Consider the following 22,527-nt stretch of genomic DNA (forward strand, 5'->3'; position numbering starts at 1 on the left):
GAATCAGAGCTCTACATGTGTGAACACTGTGGAATGGCACTGTGGTTAATAAATCAGTACTAACTTAACAAAGGACATCATACTACCTTCTCATAGGTGGAACTTGGAGGAGTTGCAAACAGCATTTCAGCAATTCTTCTTTGATACCAAGGCATTTCAGCAAATGTATAGCACCTACAAGGAAATAATACAATTTTATACATTCAAATTGCACCTTCTTTTCACTTACAGATAACGAAGCATCTTAATACTATAAAAGGAGTCTTGTACTGTATGTTTAAACAACTTGTGCTTTACATGATTATCAGGTAAACCAGAGATTGACATAGTGATCCGTTAGCTGGGATGTGTATTTTGTGATTAAATATAAATAGTAAGCAGTCATACTAATAACAGTAATATAATATGCATCTACCATTGAAAGCATTGTGCCAGGTACTGGGCTGATTATTCTCTCACTTATTCTTTGTAACAATTATATATGAGATAGGATAATTTCCCCTATTTTTTTATAGAAGAAAAACTCAGAGAAGTTAAACCTTACTCAGGAAAAATGACAAAGCTAAACATCAAATGTATAAATAACAGCAACCGACAACTTAAATCCATTTTTAAAGGGGCAAAGCAAATGATTAACCTCCAAAGATCTTTACAACTTTCAGAAATAAGTAGGAAAGAAAGTGTTGGATCTTTGACTAGGATCTGAAGTCCTTAAGGCAGAAACTGCTATTTCATTTGGGTTTGCTTACTAGCATCTGACTTAGTGACTGCCCCTCAATTATCATTAATCCTCAGTGAGTGAGTGTTAGCTTAATATGTCCTTTATCCTGAAGAATATATTTCTCTTTTTAAAGAGTTTGACACAGGACAGTTTACACTGGTACCCTTCTTAGATGGCAGTAAATATTTAGCTCTGCAGACCATACTCAAAAGAGTGGCCCATCGATCTCAAAACAGACTGTTAAACCATCAAGTACAGAACACTTTGATAAAGCCTTATACCAGCACAATAATAATCTACAGTGGACATAAGATCACATAAAAATGGACAGATACTGAAAATCAGATTATATCATTCCTCAGATTAATCCAGACTATATCTGACACACTTTGAAGATACAAAGACCCTCTTGGGGCATTCTACTGTTTTACTATAGTTACATTAATTTCATTTAGCATGGTAAGTAAGAACAGTCTTTTCAGTCTGTACATGTTTCTAAATGACCTGAATAACAATGTTTAACAGGGTCATAATCAAATTTAGTATGTTCTAACAATACATATACGAGTGCTAGTTAATGGATTTAGCCCTCTAAACTCTGTCAGATAATATTTTAAAATATTTAATATCTTTTATATATGCAAAAGATATTTATACATACTACAAAATAATATCACACTAAATACTACTGAAATATTGAAATAAATTTTCTTACCAAATACCCATAAGGTGAAATGAAGTCGCATCTTTAGGGTTCAGTTCAATTGCTTTCTAACAAGAAATGAGAAAAACAAATTGTATGCATTTTCTAAACACCAATAGGTGCTTTACTGTGTTTGCTGAAGAAGCCATGATTTTTGTAAAAAAAAAAAAAAAAAATCGTGTGTTTCAATTCTCCCATTATAATTAATATTAATAATTAATAATCCTGATTCTTTGATTAAATTCACTTCAAAACACTATTAATGACTTGTACTAAGGTTACTATTTTGTAAGGTTCAGACATTTATAGTGTCTATCAAGATGAGAAAAAACATGAATACATAAATGAATTGATTTTGCAAATTAATAATCTATAGCTCTTAATGTTTCTTCCAGATTAAAGGAAAAATGAATAAGGAAGTACTTTCTTGGCAAACTGTAGATGAATACTGAATAAAAGTCATTATTTCCTAAAGAAGAACTAAAAATGCTTTGTAGTTTTTTAGAAAAAATCTAGTTTTAGAAAGTCTCTTCTATGTAGATTTTAGAAAGTCTTTTCTATTTTTAGAAAGTCTCTTCTTGTATGCAGATTTTGTTCAACTTCCCCATCTGTACTTACCAAAGGAAAAATAAACAGTTTATAGAATAATTATGTGCAACGTAAAATGTTGAATCTCCCTAATTTCTATTTACTATGTGAATTAGTGTGAAGCATAAACTACAGAATACCTTTAAAGAAACTGTTCCTCCTTTTATCCATTATTTTGTTGAAAACCACTAAAGAAATCTTACAGATTAATGTTGATCATATTAAAAGGACTGTTTTTGAAAAAATTAAGATTTCCTAGTTTATGCTTTTCTATAAACCCACATTTTTGCTTTCAGTTTAGTAATGTGTGAGGTACACATTTTCAAATATTTGTAATGGTTAAGAGCATGGTCTCTGAAGCCAGACTGACAGGATTCAAGTCACAGCTTAATGACCCTGAACTGGCTGCAACATCTACATTGTTACCACGACTGAGTTTTTTCTCTTTTATAGAAAAGTCATATACTCACTTAACTCATAAGGTTGTGGTAAAAAATAAAAATATTTTAACATGTTTATATGCAACTTATACTCTAAGCAACCTTTCCCAATTGGAATTCCACTAAAAATTAAGCCCTTCAAAAAACTGTGTAAGTAAGTATTTTTTCCATTTCCTAAGAATGATATAGAGATACTGTAGTCCCATTCTAGATGCATAGGAAGGAAGTCAATTCATCACAATGGATGCCTGGGGGGATCAGGCTTTAATTTTCCTTTTTTTTTTGCCTTTGCCAAAATAAGGTCTTATTTTGAAAGTTACTTGAAAAACACTGAGGAAAGAAGGAGAAGACCTAAGACCCAACGGATATAAGTTTCCAAATTTGTATTCTTGACAGCCCCACCAATGGTCTGTCTCTGTCAAGCCCAGAAGGTGCTGATTTCTTTGGTAATTCCTATTTTTTAGCTTCCTGGAGAAGAGATCTTTTCCCATAAGCCATCTTCTTTTTTTTTTTTTTTTTTTTTTTTTGTAGAGTAGGGCTTTATTTCCAGGAAACTGTGTGTTAGTTGGAGCAGTATTTTTTAAAAAACCATCAAGGTAGATCTAGTATGTTCAACAAAGTGGGACGGCTCGGCCAGACACGAAGTGGAAAGATTCTCTAGTATTTGCTTGTCATCCTGCTGCAAGCAGAAATCCACATGTGGAAATGGCATCCAGGAGTACAGTCCTATACGAAGTTGTTCTGTCTTTGCATCGTAAATGCGAATCATTGGTCCTCCTGCTAAAACTCATGCGGCATGCAGCTGCTCCTCCAGACCTCGATCTTGAAAGGAGGCTCTGTAGGCCGGGCACAGTGGCTTACGCCTGTAATCCCAGCACTTTGGGAGGCTGAGGCAGGCAGATCACTTGAGGTCAGGGGTTTGAGAACCAGCCTGGCCAACATGGTGAAACCCTGTCTCTACTAAAAATACAAAAATTAGCTGGGCATCGCAGCAGGCGCCTGTAATCCCAGCTACTCGGGAGGCTGAGGAAGGACAACCACTTGAACTCTGGAAGTGGAGGCTGCAGTAAGCCAAGATCACACCACTGCACTCCAGCCTGGCCAACAGAGGAGATTCTATCCCAAGCAAAAAATAAAAGAAAGGAGGCTCTGTAAATCTCTGCAGTCTCAAGTTGACAGCAATGCCATATATTATTAGAAAGTGGTATTCATTTTCTTCCCGGTCATTTAATTCCGTCACACATAATCATAATACCACTAAGTGAATGTCATCTTCTTTCCTGTCAGATTCACTAAGAAGTTAATGAATGAGTTTTTGTGACAACTGCCTCCCACATCACTGAAGCCTCCCACGAGGTATACTTCCAGCCTTCCACATTGAGCGTGGTCAGAAAAGGATTTTATGGACTTCATGATCAAGGGGACCTCAGCTTTGGTGTCAGTTCCATCACAATGTGTCAAGCAGGTGGCCCCGTTACCTGTGTGCCACATGACCACAATGTGACAAGTAGTGGCATTATCAGAACCCAGAATGGAGATGGAGCCATCCTCTGGGGAGGTCACCGCTGAACATACAGAAGGCCCTAGGGTCCCACTTGTTGAACAGACTGACCTCTGAGACGTCTGGCTCTTTCCTCCAGAGGCAGGTGGGCTTGGACGAGGTCCCTGGCGAACTGCAGCAGCCACACTCGCCACCCCTCAACAAGCAGTGGCATTGCGGAGGCAGCCGCCCAGGCCAGGGTTTAATTTTCTTGTGGGAAGCGTTGAGAGGGGGTACTTTCAAGCAAACTCTTTCATAATCAATCTTTCCTGCCATTGGTCTTTCAAAAAGAATCCAAAGATGGTAATTCCTTGCCACTTTGGATATATAATGGAATTTGAAATGTAAGTAGTATAAATGATCCTTTTAATATGTAAATACTAAATACTGCCATTTAAAATATATTTAAACATGTACATTTGAAAGCTTATTATATAAAACACTTTTTTTTTTATAATCTATGATCTTCACTGTTTTGTTAAAAAAAGAGAAAAGCATACATTTGTATTTTTTCTACAGTTCTTCATTATTCACTTTGGAAGTTACGTCATGTATTTCTATATCCTGAGACACAGAGAAATTAAGTGATCTATCTAATGCCACTGAGAAAATTACTGTATTTCCCTAAATCTAAAATATCAAAAATGACACACCATTAGTTTATGTGCCACTAAGAAAGAAAATATAACTGCCAACTACAATGTAAGGTTCCAGTGATTACATCATGTAATCTCATTTCAAGGATTTTAAACTGTGAAACAGGTAAAGTGTTACATTATAAAATGTCAGTTATTAGGTATATATTACTATCCATACCTGAACAAGAAAAGCTAGGTCTCTTGACTCTCAGTCATTCTTTTTCACTAGTTGTTATATAAACTAGGAATTGACACTAAACCATAAAATTCTGCAAAACTATTTAAACAGCAAATTCAGCACTATTCCTATGTATGTTTCCATCACTTTTCCTTCCTATAATCTCAAAAGAGCAATAAATATGCTGGTTTTTTGTGGGTTTTTTTTTTTTTTTTGAGACAATGAAGTTCATACACGTTAAGAAATATACGGACTCCTATGCAATCCTTAGCACCTAACAGCTAACTATAAACTTTAGGGGAAAATATTTTTAATAAAACACGCATACAATACACACACAGATATCAATCTTAAATAGAATTATTACTACAAGGAGTGGTGTGTCAATTGTGTTAAAGACTGCTACACTGGACCACACTTTCCATATTCAGGAACTTGTGTCACTGGTCCCCTCCCACAGAAACTGGGCTTGCCCTTGTGACTTGTTTAGATTAATAGGATATTACCAAGTATGATGCAAGCAGAGGCTTGCTAAAAGTTTGCACACTGGATCTTTTCCCATGGAACACTCATTCTTGGAAGCCAACTACCATGCTATAATGAAGGCTGAGCTAGACAACTAAGTGATAAAAAAAACAAGTGGGGAGAAACTCTCATAGGTGATAGGCCATCTTGGACACTGTAGTCTCAGCTGAGGGCCCAGGTGAATGCAGCTGTCTAAATGACCTCAGCTATACTAAGCAATGTGGAAGTGCCACTGAGCTCAGTTAACCCACAGAATTGCAAGAAATAACAAACTTGGCTGGGCGCAGTGGCTCACACCTATAATACCAGCACTCTGAAAGGCCGAGGCAGGTGGATCACCTGAGGTCAGGAGTTCGAGACCAGTCTGGCCAAAATGGTGAAACCCTGCCTCTACTAAAAACACAAAAATTAGCCAGATGTGGTAGTGTCCGCTTGTAATCCCAGCTACTCAGGAGGCTGAGGCAGGAGAATTGCTTGAACCCAGGAGGCGGAGGTTGTAGTGAGTCGAGATAGTGCCACTGCACTCCAGCCTGGATGACAAGAGCAAAACTACGTCTCAAAAAAAAAAAAAGAAAAGAAAAGAAATAACAAACTGTCATGGCTCTACTCCACTGTTATCATAGGTGGTTTGAAATACAGCAATAGATAATGAAAACAAAAACCTATTCAGAAAAATTTGACTTTTAAAATTCATGAATTTGAATAATTCATCAGTACCTCAAAATGCTCCTTGATAATATACGCATTTGCAATTTTAGCCTTGATGCCTTCATAATCTCCAACATCACTAAGGCAGATTGCATACCACTGAAAATTAAAGAAAAGTGTAAGAACAGTAATATTCTTAATATTCCATTCAATACAAGGTAAAACTGTATAATATTTATTCTTCAAGTCATTCTCATCCAACAAAAAGTCATCCAGCATAAAAACTGTATTAAATGTAATGGAATACATAAAGAAAAGTGGACATAGCCCTCTAGAAACTCAGGAATAGGGTTGGGCGCAGTGGCTCATGCCTGTAACAGTACTTTGGGAGGCTGAGGTGAGTGGATCACCTGAGGTCAGGAGTTTGAAACCCTGGCCAACATGGTGAAACCTCATCTCTACTAAAAATACAAAACTTAGCTGGGCATGGTAGCATGCACCTGTAATCCCAGCTACTTGGGAGGCTGAGGCAGAAGAATCACTTGAACCCGGGAGATGGAGGCTGCAGTGAGCCAAGATCACACCCCTGTACTCCAGCCTGGGCAACAGAGAGAGACTATGTCTAAAAACAAAACAAAACAAAACAAAACAGCCTCAGGGATAGGACATGTTTATAGAGAACTATAATACAAGGTAGAAAGTGGTGAATTTTCCAAGAAAGTTACCAACACAATGAGACAATGGTTCATGTTTATGGTCTGAGTATCAATTTAGAAGAATATGTAATTGAATGTTTTATTTTCTCATTCTCTTTTCTAGGAGTTCCATCTCCTCCCATATTGCATTGTTATAGTAAGAACAGCCACATTGTCAACTGTGACCTTATCTCCACAGCCACAGTTGGACAGCAGACCCAAACTGAGACAACCTGAGTTTCTTTCCCAAGAAATGAATCTAAAATGGCCATGCTTCAAAAACCCAGGTGCTGTGGAAAGTCACAAGACTTAGGATAAGGAGAAAAAAAACATCTGCAATGAAAAAGATTTTCTGGTAACAGCAGAGTAGAGAAACAATTAATGAAGCCTCGGAGCAATCAAGCCAATTTTTTTCCAAGGTCCAACTTTACCCTGCCTTTGGGTTCTATGAAGTCCAGCAATCCAGAAGGCTAATGATGACCTCGTCTCCGTGTACAATTTACTGAAAAACGTCATTGTGAACCAACAAGAAATCCTGAGTTACATGTGAAAGTCATTCTAGGTCTCAGTTGTCTAGCTGTTATATTCCTACCTCTAAATAAAACAGAAATATAACGTGAGGAAAATGAGAAAATATTTGTGAAACGCTTATACTAGTAAGAATATAGATATAGGTAATTCATGAAATTACTAAACTTCTGTTTAAAAATAGGCATTCACAAAAGTAATTTATCAAATACACATGAAGTTAGACCAAATGTTTACAAAAACAAAGACTTCTTTTTGAAAAACATAAAAATAACTATCTTCCCTACTTCTTTAAAATAGAGAAATTATCCTTAAGACATAAGATTGAATAAAAAGAAAAAAACTTAAAATAGAGAAATTGTTCTTCCAATGTAAATTAGGGATAATAGAAAAATATAGAAAATGTACCTCTCAGTACATGGTAATAGCTTAGTTAAGCAACTCACCTTATGAGCTGCAAAATGTGATTCATTTTTCTCTAGTGCTCTTTTTGCATACTCTAGGGCTTCATACACCAATAGCTTTTTCTCCTGTTCTGAGGTTCTGCTAAGCTGAGCAACATCACGTGATGCTCGTGCCAAACGCCACAGTAACTCTGCGTCTTCACTAATTTGAAATAAAATATAAAACAACCATTTTCGCTCACATTTAAAAATTGTTAAGGGTTACATTACTAATGAATACATTATGGTCTTTCAGCTTAGGAAGCTAGCAACATGGTATCAAAAGCCATTATTAATAATGCTAAATTTGTTATTTTTGTTAATTCAAAACCTTTATTTGCTAAAATTTCCTATAAAAATGTCTAATATTCATAAATATTAACTTACCTCTAGTATCTAAAACACTGACTTCTTTCAAAAATATCTTTGTATTCAAATTCTCCGAACATTTGCCCTACAAAACTCAACATATTAACTTGAGGCTTGGCCTCACTGGCACTGTGTTTCAAATAGCTCACTCGGTAGTTCATACAGTATCATAAAATACGTAAATTTTATAGACAGGGTCATGTTCTAAAAATACAAAACTGCTGAATCCCTAGTCTCAAATATAGCACCTGACACACAATAGTTTTTGACAATTATTTGCTAATGAATGAATGGTTGAATATAATGTAATCTCCAAATATAATCCTATGTTTGAATGCTATGCCATGATGCATGGGTTACTTCACGTAAGAGCACTGGATTCTTTGAAGAACTGCCATTTCCATATAGTGATATAAGAAATGGTTAATAAATTATTAACCATCACAACTGACAGAAATAATTGTAAAAATTAAATTCTGGTCAGGCACAGTGGCTCACGCCTGTAATCCCAGCACTTTGGGAAGCCGAGGCAGGCAGATCACCTGAGGTCGGGAGTTCAAAACCAGCGTGACCAACATGGAGAAACCCTGTCTCCACTAAAAATACAAAATTAGCTGGTTGTGGTGGTGCATGCCTGTAATCTCAGCTACTTGGGAGGCTGAGGCAGGAGAATCACCTGAACCCGGGAGGTAGAAGTTGCAGTGAGCCAAGATTGCGCCATTGTACTCCAGCTTGGACAAAAAGATCGAAACTCCGTCTCAAAAAATAAAATAAAATAAATAAATTCCTTTTATTAAATGTTTGCCTTTAATCCTAACTTTATATTTTTTTTAACAAAAAATAAAAATTTGAAACTAAAGATTCCTTAAGATAGTTATTATTCAATGAATATGGAGTAACTACCTTACAGCTTATTTTTCAAGCTATCAATGACATGACAATAAAATGACAAACCAGCCACCTTGTATTTCTGAGGGGAGAATGGAGAAGAAAAGATCAATCCTGTAGATATCTAGAAAGTAAATTTGGTGGGTCCTGGGGAGAAAACTGGTTTTGAAAATCTCAAAAAGGTAGATGAAAAGGACTCAATATTTTTAGTTTAGGAGATGAGTAAATTAGTTATCTAGAAATGCTATTTAGCCATATGATTTACTTTATAGGTTGAGTCTTTCTCTCACTCCACACTCCTCCCAAAAATGAGTACACACTGATATTCTACACTAAACATACAATCTAATACTAAAAATAGAAAAAGGGGGTATTTTTGATTTCTCTGACTATCCTTCTAAAGTAATACATGGTTACCATTCAATGGTGGCATACAACATCCTAAATCTCAGTGAATTCATTTAATCTATACCAATAAATAATTACTTTAAAAGGAATGAGAAATATACAATATGGCTAGAATGGATAAACATATATTCAGTAACTATGCTGTATGATCTAAAGCAAAATGGAAAAATCAACATTCCACTAGAGTAAGTAGTAACACCTTTTCTAAATCAATGAGATACATGCAGCATTTAATGTAAGAAATAAATAGTATATTATAAATTAAACTCTAAGAAATATTTTGAAGTAAAAACTACAATAATCAATTTTTAAAACCTCAAGCACTAAGGGTCATTTTAATTGTTAAATAAAAATTGTGAGGAAACCACAAGCCTAGGCCTATCTTACATTGCTTACCTCTCCTTGTATTGGGTTAGCAACTGATAAAGTTTTTCTGTTTCTCCGCTTTCATACAGGTAGTCTGCTTGTTCAAGTATTTCTTCAACTTCAAAGATTATAAAGGAAAAAAGACACAATAAAATATGTCTTCCCAAGTCAGACTGACAATAATTCAAAGAAACATAAACACTTTTATATATAAGCAAATGAAATTAGATACAGAAATGACCTATAGTGAAAGAGCAGAAATTATGAAGAATCTAGATGGAAACAAAGTAGCAATAAGCATAACGCTATCATAAAAAATGATTTATTGAAATAATGGGAAATAAAAAATTAGAAAACTTATTCTGGTACTGACTAAATATGAAACACTAACAATAAATATAACAGTAATGATAGCTGATGAACTAAAAAAAATTCCAAAACCTCTCATAATATTTTAAAAACGTTTACTTATCTGTGTTGGGCCAGATTCAAAGCTGTCCTGGGCTCCATGTGGCCTATGGGCCGCAGGTTGGACAAGCTTGCTCTACACAGTCTTTGTTGTTGCTCTGTTAAGTACCATCCATTGTAGAAAATAAAAGTCATCTACTTGCAGCACTGAATGTTAGTAATGTGCATGAACCAAACTACACTGTTTTAATAGATTATCTTTATACACAGATGTTCAGAGTCAGAGCTGTCATCAGAAATTTAGATGAAGCTAACTACACACTGAACCTGGAACTTATTGACACTATGCTCTGACTGACTCTTAAAACTAATTTATATATGACTACAAAATACATAATACATAAACATTATTGACAGTGTAGTGACCTAAGAAAACTGTCTACTTAATGAAAAAACAGTCTGAATTTCAGGAAATTCCAATTATTACTCAGAAACATGTACATTTAATTTTGTCTTCTATAAGGGTACTGTACTACTTAGTCCTAAGCCAACATTCCAATGTGTATACACTTGGTACACTTTAATCAATCATGGTATACTTGCGGTTAAAAGGGTTTCTTGGCCTGGCGCAGTGGCTCATACCTGTAATCCTAGCACTTTGGGAGGCTGAGGTGGGAGGATCACCAGGTCAGGAGTTTGAGACCAGCCTGGCCAACATGGTGACACTCCGTCTCTACTAAAAATATAAAAATTAGCTGGGCGTGATGGCATGCGCCTGTAATCCCAGCTACTTGGGAGGCTGAGGCAGAAGAATCACTTGAACTCAGGAAGAAGAGGTTGCAGTGAGCCAAGATTGTGCCACTGCACTCCAGCCTGGGCAATAGAGCAAGACTCTGTCTCAAAAAAAAAAAAAAAAAAAAAAAATGGTGGGAGGGTGAGTTCTTAAGTTTTTAAAAAATTAGCAAAAAGAAAAAAACCATGAAACTTGTGATGCAATCATGTATTTTTTAACATCATAATGTAATAATTATACTAGTTAAGAAATTAAATGACAATAGCAGGAAAAAACCCTAAAATTAAATAAAGATTATTTTTTTCAGTAATCCCACTTCATTCTGATTAGGTGTTATAAAGTTTAATAATATTCATATGGCTGGTTAATTTTTAAAATTTTGCTTCCATTCTATTCTATATTTTTATCTAATAAGTAGCTGAATCACAAAGTTTGTGTTTTAACAACCCAAAAGATAAGTAGTAGTCTTTATTCTTTAGTTGATATTTACAGTAGGTAGAATAATGGCCCCCAAAGATGCCCCAATCTTAATCCCTGGAATCTGTTTGAATGTTTGGTTACACGGCAACAGTGAACTGTAGATAGAATTAAGGTTGCTAATCAGCTAATCTTAAAATAGGAAACTATCCTGGATTATCCAGGTAGGCCCAATATAATAATAGGAGTCCTTAAAAGTGAAAGAGGAAGGCAAAAGTCAGAGAAGGAGTGTCAATGGAAACAAGGTCAGAATGATGGTTTGATGGTGGTTCTGAACATGGAGGAAGGCGCCTTCAGCCAAATAATGCAGAAAGCCTACAGAGGCTGAAAAAAGCAAAGAACGGGAATATTCCCCAGGGTCTCTGGAATGCAGCTCTCCCAATGCTGATTTTACCCAGTCAGAACCATTTTTGGCTTCTGAACTGTAAGATACAGAACTGTAGAACCCTAAGATAATAAATTTGTGTTGTTTAAGTCACTGAGCTTGTCACAGCAGTGAAAGAAAATTAATATTAAATTAAATATATTGATCTGGCATATTTGAATGTGTATATAGTATGTATAAGGAAAAAAGTTACTTTTAAATCTATTCATTGATTATTCTCTGACTTACTGAAAAGACTGATTACTGTCCTTAACATGATCTAGGAATTCTAAATCACATTACTCATGCGATTAAAAAAGTAGAAATTGTCAGCCAGGCATGGCAGCTCACGCCTATAATCCCAACACTTTGGGAGGCTGAGGCGGAAGGATCATTTGAGCCCAGGAGTTCGAGACCAGCTTCGGCAAGATGGCAAGATGCCAAGATGCCATCTCTTTAAAAAAAAAAAAAGTAGAAATTTAGTGAATAATCTAAATCTTTTTTGTGTGCATCCTTTTATAATCTCTCAAATCACTTAGCTCCAAATTCTTAATTACATAGTAAAATACTGTAAGCTATAATATAATGGCTTTAAATATATATACACATATATATATTTATTTATTTATTTATTTGGGACACAGTCTCACTCTGTCACTAGGCTGGAGTGCAGTGGCGCCATCTCGGCTCACTGCAACCTCTGCCTCCAAAGTTCAAGCGATTCTCCTGCCTGAGTCTCCTAAGCAGCTGGGACTACAGGTGTGTGCCACCAGTCCCAGCTAATTTTTTGTAGTTTTAGTAGAGACAGGGTTTCACCATGTTGGCCAGGATGGTCTTGATTTCTTGACCTCGTGATCTGCCCACCTTGGCCTTCCAAAGTGCTGGGATTACAGGCGTGAGCCACCACGCCCAGCCTATAAATTTACATATTTAAATATATATACATATGTATATATATAATTCTAAAAAGGATTTTTCTAAAATCATACACTGTACAAGTTATAAGAAAAAAGTACACTTCCTATGGTACTACAGACTGACATAGGCACTCAGGTGAGAGCTTGTAGACAACTCTACATATCTGCAAATCAGTTGTTTTCTAACCTAATATTTTATACTTTCTTGAAAATATTTAAAACTAAGTTATGTTACTAACATACAGACCATATTCTATAAAACAGACTAAACTTTTAAAGTAAATTATTTTCAACTTAATAAGTAAGTATTCTAAGATGAAATGAGATGTTAATTCACCTAAAACTGTAGAGTGAAATCTTAAATTTAACCTAAAATAGATATGTGCAAGATCAAAATAATTAGAATTTTTTAAAGAAATGCCAATGATGTAACCTCCTACATATATGTTAGTAAACTTCGATTTTCTACTTTTCTAGCTGACTGTACTCCAGCCATGTGAGCAGTGTCAGGACAAGAATCTCCTCTGGCAAGATAAATAGCTATATTCCTGAAATTTCTCTACATAAGACTTAAGAAGTAGAAAATCTGAGTATCTAGATTCAAGCCTCTAAGTAGCAGTAACATCATCAAAGTTTAAGGCAATTCTTTCATACCAATAATACTGTGTCTCAGCAGTACCAGAAACAGTGCAACCGAAAATGCACTGAAGTACAACAAATAACTACATACAAAGGAACACTGATCTCAGTTCTGTAGGTTCATCAACAAAGAGGAATTTTGAAAATATATATGAAAACACAAGTGAAGTGATATATAAAGAACCTTTAATGACTGTGACAAAAACAGAAATTTAAAAAAACACACAAAAACAAACTAAAAAATAAAAGAGAACCTTTAAGTTGGGCACTTGTAATTATCTTTTAAGCATTTTACACGAGCTTTCATATGCACAAAGAGTGCTATGAATGTATTAGCATACCTTTCTTCAAGGGGCTTTAAATTTGGTCTATTTTAAGGAGCTAATGAGGCCAGGCATGATGGCTCACACTTATAATCCTAGCCAGCACTTTGGGAGGCCAAGGCGGGTGGATCACCTGAGGTCAGGAGTTCAGGACCATCTTGGCCGACATGGTGAAACCCCATCTCTACTAAAAATACAAAAATTAGCCAGTCATGGTGGCGGGTGCCTGTGATCCCAGCTACTTGGGATGTTGAGGCAGGGAAATCGCTAGAACCCAGAAGGCAGAAGTTGCAGTGAGCTGATATTGCACCAATGCACTCCAGCTTGCGGGGACAGAGCAAGACTCCGCCTTAATAATAATAATAATAATAATAATAATAAGATAATGAAACATTCCTATAGGAGTGCTTCAGTTCCCGATAACAAGTGGATATCTGGTACCACCTTGTGATAAATACAGATATAACCATTTTAAAAGTCAGTCCTATAATCCCATCCAACTAAAATGTCAATGATATTTATGCCCTTAAACTTCAACTCATTTCCAAAAAACTCCCACTTCAGAATGTAACTTAGTTCCAGAAAATGGAGGAAGTAAAAGCTTTTAAATTTGCTTTAAATAAGCATAAAGCAGATCAAAAGAGAATCAAGCAGAAATTTTGAAGCACGGAATTATTTGAAGACCAATTCCTTTAAAAAAAAAAAAAAAGCAAATGGAAGAGATATAAGACAAAGAAAAACTTGTAAGGGCCAGTGAAGTTATATTTTTATAGAAACATATGGATCATTTTCCAGGATAAAAAAAAAATGTTTCTGTATTTTTCAATTAATCTTTTTTCAAGGGCTATGGTCTGTAGTCTCACAAATTATATAAGCATGCCAATCAACTAATTACAAAGTGATTTTTTTGTTGTTTTAAGAAAATAAAGCTATTGCATTATGGAAAACAACAGCGAAGTTCCTCAAAAACTAAAAATGGAGCTAGTATACGATCCCGCAATCCCACTTCTGGATGTATATCCAAAGGAACTGAAATCAGTATGTCAAGGAGATATTTGTACCGCCACATTCATTAAGGCATTAGTCACAATAGCCATGACTTAGGAAACCACCTAAGTGCCCGTTAATAGATAAGTGGATTAAACACAAAAAGTAGCATACATACACAAATGGAGTATTATTTAGCTTTAAAAGAGAAGAAAATTCTGTCATTCTGTCGTTTGTAAGAATGTGGATGAACATTATAGTAAGTGGGGGACATTATGTTAAGTGAAATAAGCCAGGTACAGAGAGAAAAATGTAGGTTGAACATCTCTAATCTAATCTGAAAATCCAGAATTTGAAATGTTTCAAAATCCAAAACTTTGTGAGAGCCAACATGATGCCACAAGTAGAAAATTCCACACCTGACACTTTTTGATGGTTCAATGTACACAAACTCTGTTTCATGCACAGTTATTTAAAATCTTGTATAAAATTACCTTCAGGTTATGTGCATAAGATATAAATGCAACACAAATAAATTCTGTGTTTGGACTTGCGTCCCATTCCTAAGACATCTCATTAGGTATATGCAAATATTCCAAAATCCAAAAAAATCCAAAATCGGAAACATTTCTAGTGCCAAGCAGTTTGGACAAGGGATACTCAACCTACACTATATGATCTCACTTACATGTGGAATCTAAAAAAGTCAAACTCACAGAGGTAGAGAGTAGAATGGCGGTTACCAGAGGCCGGGGTTGAGTGGCAGGAGGGAATGGGGCAATGGTCAAATGGTACAAAGTTTCAGTTAGACAGGAGGAATAAGGTTTAGAGATCTGCTGCACAGCATGATAACCATAGTTAATAAGAATGTATTACGTATTTAGAAATTGCTAATGGAATAGACTACAGAACTCCACAGCTTAGCTCACTTAAAAGGTAGAAAAGAGAATGCTGGAAAGTGGAATAAGAGCTTGTTGAGACTGGGTGTGGTCGCTCATGCCTGTAATTCCAGTATTTTGGGAGGCTGGGGTGGGCAGATCACTTGAGGCAAGGAATGCGAGACTAGCCTGGCCAACATGGTGAAAACCCGTCTCTACCAAAAACACAAAAATTAGCTGGGCATGGTGACACATGCCTATAGTCCCAGCTACTAGGGAGGCTGAGGCAGGAGGATTGTCTGAGTCCAGGAGGTTGAGGCTGCAATGAGCTGTGATCATGCCACTGCACTTCAGCTTGGGTGACAGAGCGAGACTCTGTCTCAAATAACAAAACAAAACAAAAGCTTGTTGAAGTGTGAAAGAAACCAGTGATCATTTGACTCCCTCACCCATCCCTACTGTGGCTAAAAAGGCCTCATCCAGCTTGTGCAGGCCTCATAGAGGTCTAGGACCTTAAAATGTTATTTTTAACTTAACAAATATCAGCCAGGTGTGGTGGCTCATGCCTGTAATTCCAGACTTTGGGGCGGGCGGATCACTTGAGGTCAGGAGTTCAAGACCAGCCCAGTAAACATGGTAAAACCCCGTCTCTTCTAAAAATACAAAAACTAGCTGGGCATCGTGGCACATGCCTGTAATCCCAGCTACCTGGGAGGCTGAGGTGGGAGGATCACTTCCACTCAGGAGGCAGAAGTTGCAGTGAGCTAAGATCACATCTCCACACTCTAGCCTCAGGGACACAGCAAGACTCTGTCTCAAAAAACAAAAATAAACATGTAGTAACTTTTTATGTTCTCAAGACACTTTTGAAAAACTAGAAGAGCCAAGATGGCTGACTAGGCACAGCCAGGAAGACATTCTCCCACTGAGAGAGACCATCATCAAGTAGACTGGCACATGCTGAACAGATACTCAGAAAGAAGACGTTGAGAGTGGATACAGGGAGGACACAGACCCTGAATCTGAAAAAGGAGGAAGCTGGGAACCCTGCATGGGGTTGCCAAGCACCAAGACTCATTCCTGGAACCTAGCAGCTCCTAGGGAAAGGGTAATTGAAACTGGTTTGGAGTGGCCCACTCTCATCACAGACCTTTGAGATCCTAGCTGCAGGAGACCCTAAGACCCCTCCAAGACATTTGAAATGGCAGGGAGAACTACCTGGAGAGCTGCCAGAGACAGAATTCTAGTCTGTGTGGAGAACAGAGGGTTTAGCATGGGAATAGCAACAGTGCAGCATGGTCATAAGTATCCATTTCCCAAGGCTCACCATACTCCTCTAGGTCGCCTTAGCCTTTATTAGCAGCCAGACATGGAGACAGCAGGGCTGTGTTGTGCATGGAATGGGGCCTGTCTCATCTGAACATCCCCGTCTGCCAATCTCTCCCAGAGTCCCTGCCTGGCCACACCCATATGCAGCATAGCCTCAGCTGTCCTGGTGAAATACTTGCCAGTGGCCCCCACCTTCCCAAGGGAGGACTTTTGCAGATGGAGCCCCACAGGTGCACACTCACTCATAGCCTCTGTCCACTGCCTCGCCGGCATGCACACATACAACATGCAAACTTAGGAAATGCAGAGAACCCCTACAAGTTGGTATACAAAAGAACCATCCTCGAGACACATAGTCAGCAGATTCTCCAAGGTCCACATGAAAGAAAAACTCTTAAAGACAGCTAGAGAGAAGAAGCAGGTCACCTACTATGGGAATCTCATCAGGTTAACAGTGGACTTTTTAGCAGAAGCCTTACAAGCCAGAAGAGACTAGGGGACTATATTCAACATCCTTAAAGAAAAAAAAATTCCAATCAAGAATTTCATATCCAGCTAAACTAAGTTTTATAAGCAAAAGAGAAATTAAATCCTTTTCAGACAAGCAAATGCTAAGGGTATTTCTTACCATCAGACCTGCCTTACAAGAGGTCCTTAAAGGAGTGCTAAACATGGAAATGAAAGACCAATACTTGCCACCACAAAAACACACTTAAGTTCATAGCTCACTGATACTGTAAAGCAACTATACAATCAAGTCCACATAATAACTAACCACATGATGACAGGATTAAGTTCTCACATATCAGTATTGACCTTGAATGTATACAGGCTAAATGCCCCACATAAATGACACACAGTGGCAAGTTGGATAAAGATGCATAACCCAATTGTAGGCTGTCTTCAAGAGACAGATCTCACATGCAATGATGCCCACAGACTCAAAGAAAAGGAATGGAGAAACATCAATCAAATGGAAAGCAAAAAAGTTTCAGAGAAAACAGACGTTAAATCATCAATGATAAAAAAGGACAAAGAAGAACATTACACAATGACAAAGAGTTCAATTAAACATGAAAACAACTATCCTAAACATATATATATATAATTAGCACTGGAGCACACAGATTAATAAAACAAGTTCTTAGAGACCTACAAAGAGACTTCGATAACCACATCGTAATACTGAGAGACGTGAACACTCCATTGACAGTGCTACACATATTATTAAGGCAGAAAACTAACAAAAATATTCAGGATCTAAAGTTGACACTTAATCAAATGGACGTTAACAGACATCTACAAGGTACCCTACCCAAGAACAACAGAATGTACATTCTTCTCACCTGTGCATGGCACATACTCTAAGATAGGCCATATGCTTGGCCATAAAGCAATGGACAAAATTTAAAAAAAAAAAATCTGAAATCAAACCAAGCACTCTCTCGGACCACAGCTCAATAAAAATAGAAATCAATATCAACATCTCTCAAAACCATACAATTATATGGAAATTAAACAATTTGCTCCTGCATGATTTCTGGGTAAACAATGAAATTAAAGCAGAAATCAAAAACTTCTTTGAAATTAATGAAAACAAAGATTTACCATACCAGAATCTGTGAGACACAGCTGAAGCAGTGCTAAGAGGAAAGTTTATAGCACTAAACGCCTGTATCAAGAAGTTAGAAAGATCTCAAATTGACAACCTAACATAAAATCTAGAGGAAGGAGAGAAACAAGAGCAAACCAAATCCAAAGCTAGCGGAAGAAAATAACAAAATTAAGAGCTGAACTGAACAAAATTGAGATGTGAAAGCCATACAAAAAAAATCAACGAAACCAAAACTTGGTTCTTCAGAAGAATAAACAAAATTCATAGACTGCTAGCTGGATTAATCAAGAAACAAAGAGAGGCTGGGCATGGTGGCACATGCCTGTAATCCTAGCACTTTGGGAGGCCAAGGTGGGTGGATCACGAGGTCAGGAGTTCAAGACCAGCCTGACCAACATGGTGAAACCCCGTCTCTACTAAAAATACAAAAATTAGCCAGGTGTGGTGGCACGCGCCTGTAATCCCGGCTACTCGGGAGGCCAAGGCAGGAGAACTGCTTGAACTCAAGAGGCAGAGGTTGCAGTGAGCTGAGATCATGTCACTGCATTCCAACCTGAGTGACAGAACAAGACACTGTCTCAAAAAAAAGAAAAAGAAACAGAGAAGATCCAGATAAACATAATCAGAAATGACAATGGGAATATTAACAGCAACCCCAGAGAAATACAAAAACCAGGCCAGGTGCAGTGGCTCACGCCTGTAATCCCAGAACTTTGGGAGGTTGAGGCAGGCAGATCACCTGAAGTCGGGAGTTTGAGACAGAGTGACAACATGGAGAAACCCCGTCTCTACTGAAAACACAAAAAATTAGCTGGGCGTGGTGGCACATGCCTGTAATCCCAGCTACTCCGGAGGTTGAGGCAAGAGAGTCACTTGAACTCGGGAGGTGGAGGCTGCAGTGAGCCGAGATCGCGCCATTGCACTCCAGCCTGGGCAATAAGAGTGAAACTCCATCTCAAAACAAAAACAAAAACCCTCAAAGACTATTGCAAACACCTCTATGCATACAAACTAGAAAACACAGAAGAAATGGATACATTCCTAGAAACAGCCGAAGACTGAACCAGGAAGAAACTGAAATCCTTGTAATAGTCCAATAACAAGTTCCAAAACTGAATCAGTAGTTAAAAAAAAAAAAAAAAAAAAAACCTACTGTCATGTGCGTCCCTGTGGAGAGACCATCAAACAGGCTTTGTGTGAGCAACACGGCTGTTTATTTCACCTGGGTGCAGGCAGGCTGAGTTCGAAAGGAGAGTCAGCAAAGGGAGATAAGGGTGGGGCCGTTTTACCAGATTTGGGTAGGTAAAAGAAAATTACAGTCAAAGGGGGGTTGTTCTCTGGCGGGCAGGAGTGGGGATCACAAGGTGCTCAGTGGGGGAGTTTTTTGAGCCAAGATGAGCCAGGAAAAGGAATTTCACAACATAAATATCATCCCTTAAGGCAAGGACCCGCCATTTTCACTTCTTTTGTGGTGGAATGTCATCAGTTAAGGCGAGGCAGGGCATTTGCACTTCTTTTGTGATTCTTCAGTTACTTCAGGCCATCTGGGCGTATACCTGTAAGTCACAGGGAATGCGATGGCTTGGCTTGGGCTCAGAGGCCTGATACCTACCAACCAGAAAAAGCCCTGGACTAGATGGAGTCATAGCCAAATTCAACCTAATGCACAAATAAGGGCTGGTACCAATCCTATTGAAACTATTCCAAAAAATTGAAGAGAAGGGACTCTTGCCTACTCATTCCATGAGGCCAGCATCATTCTGATACCAAAACCTATCAGAGACACAATGGAAAAGGAAAACTTCAAGTCATTAACTCGGGTGAAGGCAGATGGGCTGGGCATGGTGGCTCATGTCTGTAATCCCAGCACTTTGGGAAGCTGAGGTGGACGGATTGCTTGAGCTCAGGAGTTTAAGACCACCCTGGGCAACATGGAGAAACCCCAACTCTACAAAAAAAAAACACAAAAAAATTACCCAGACATAGTGGTATGCACCTGTAGCCCCAGCCACTCAGGAGGTGGAGGTGGGAGGATCACTTGAGCCTGCCTGGGAGGTAGAGGTTGCAGTAAGCCAAGATTGCACCACTATACTCCAGTATGGGTGACAGAGTGAGACCCCATCTTAATAAACAGAGAAGGAAAAAAGAATATAGGCATAAAAATAGTTAAATTAGTATTTGCAAACTGAATCCAGCAGCACATTGAAAAGATAATATAACACAATCAAGTAGGCTTTATTCTTGAGATGCAAGGTTGGTTCAACATGCAGATCAATAAATGGGATTCATCACATAAACATAACTAAAAAGAAAAACCACATGATCATCTCAAAAGACACAGAAAAGGCTTTTGATAAAATTCAACATCACTTTACGTTAAAAAAATCAACAAACTAAGCACTGAAGAAACACACCTCAAAATAATAAGAACCATTTATGACAAACCCACAGCCAACATCATACTGAATGTGCAAAAGCTAGAAGCATTCTCCTTGAAAAATGGAACAAGACAAGGATGCCCGCTCTTACCACTCCTTTTAAATATAATACTGGAAGTCCTAGCCAAAGCCATCAGGCAAGAGAAAGAAAAGAAAGGCATCCAAATAGAAAGAAAGGAACTCAAACCATGTCTCCTTACAGATGATATGATTCTTTACCTAGAAACTCCAAAAACAGTCTTTGCTCAAAGGCTCTTGGAACTGATAAACAGCTTCAGTAAACTTTCAGGTTACAAAATCAATGTATGAAAATCAGTACATTTCTATACACCAGTAACACTCAAGCTAACAGCCAAATAAAAAATGCAACCCCATTCATAACAGCCACAAAAATAATAAAATACTTAGGAATACAGTTAGATCTTTTACCAGAATGAAAAGGAAATCAGAGATGACACAAACAAATAGAAAAACATTCCATGCTCATGGGCAGGAAGAATCAATATTGATAAAATGGTCTTACTGCCCAAAGCAATTTACAGATTCCTATTTGTTATTCCTATCAAACTACCAACATCATCCTTCACAGAATTACAAAAAACTATCCTAAAATTTGTATGGAACCAAAAGAGAGCCCAAATAGCCAAGGCAAACTTAGGCAAAAATAACAAAACTGTAGGCATCACACTACCTGACTTCAAACTATACTACAAGGCTACAGTGACCCAAATAGCATGATACTGGTACAAAAACTGACACATAGGCCAGGGAACAGGTTAGAGAACTCAGAAACAAAGCTGCACATCTACAACTATGTGATCTTCAATAAAGCTAACCAGAACAAACAGACAACACGGTGAAACCTCGTCTCTACAGAAAATACAAAAATTAGGCAGGCATGGTGGTGTGCATCTGTAGTCTCAGCTACTCCTGAGGCTGAGGTGGGAGAATCTCCTGGGCCCGAGGAACTTGAAGCTGCAGTGAGTTGTGATCATGCCACTGTGGCCTAAGCATCAGAGTGAAACTCTGTCTCAAAATAAAAAAGTTCTAATATCCACTCTAACATTTTGACTTTCAAGAAGTTTAACTCTGTGAGCTTTTCAAAAATTATTATAATGTGATAAGATAATAAGACTTGTACTATTTTATAAGGCTGCTGTGAGAATTAAAGTCTAGGTTGCTTTAAAAAGATGAATTAAGTATTTGCCAAAATACATCATTCAGCCGGTAACAAAACAAGTCCTTCTTCATAAATACACTTAAAAAAAAAAAAAAAGAAAAGAAAACCGTGCAGGGTTTCTCAATTATCTGCTTTTTAAAGAAGATAATCATAGATAAATGAAATCAATAGATAACTATCAACCTTTAGATCACATTCTCAAATTCTATCAGAAGTTTAATAAGACTATCTATTCAAAATCAAGTCTCTGCTTCTTTCCCCAATCACCTTCTCCTTTTTAAAAAGTGAGAATTGCAAAAAACAAAAAAGCTTAAGCCATTAATTCTTTCATATGATATTGCTGTAATATACCAAAATTTTGGTTCACAATTGGTTCAACTAATTTTTTTAAACTGGCAAGTCTTTTTTTTTTTTTTTTTTTTTCTTGAGACAGGGTCTTGCTCCATTGCCCAGGCTGGAGTGCAGTGGTGAGACCACAGTTTACTGCAACTTTGACCTCCT

At 37.4% G+C, this 22,527-nt stretch overlaps 1 protein-coding gene and 1 pseudogene across 3 annotated transcripts in view; both read right to left on the bottom strand.

Moving 5' to 3' along the window:
• RMDN1 (regulator of microtubule dynamics 1) overlaps positions 1 to 22,527 on the bottom strand; it is a 35,725-nt gene that overhangs the window by 6,545 nt on the left and 6,653 nt on the right. For 2 of the 3 annotated variants that reach the window (XM_011968060.1, XM_011968058.1), the window contains exons 3-6: positions 9,709 to 9,796; positions 7,651 to 7,810; positions 1,437 to 1,492; positions 87 to 174 (exon numbers count right to left, since the gene is read on the bottom strand). In XM_011968060.1, coding sequence (XP_011823450.1) covers positions 87 to 174; positions 1,437 to 1,492; positions 7,651 to 7,810; positions 9,709 to 9,796 — 392 coding nt within the window. Of the gene's footprint in view, positions 1 to 86; positions 175 to 1,436; positions 1,493 to 6,050; positions 6,141 to 7,650; positions 7,811 to 9,708; positions 9,797 to 22,527 lie in introns of all 3 variants that reach the window. The other variant, XM_011968057.1, reaches the window with a different exon arrangement.
• Positions 2,735 to 4,167, bottom strand: LOC105530490 (annotated as a pseudogene).

The sequence above is a fragment of the Mandrillus leucophaeus genome, unplaced genomic scaffold, assembly GCF_000951045.1.
Source record: "Mandrillus leucophaeus isolate KB7577 unplaced genomic scaffold, Mleu.le_1.0 Scaffold826, whole genome shotgun sequence".
In the NCBI taxonomy this organism is placed as follows: Eukaryota; Metazoa; Chordata; class Mammalia; order Primates; family Cercopithecidae; genus Mandrillus; species Mandrillus leucophaeus.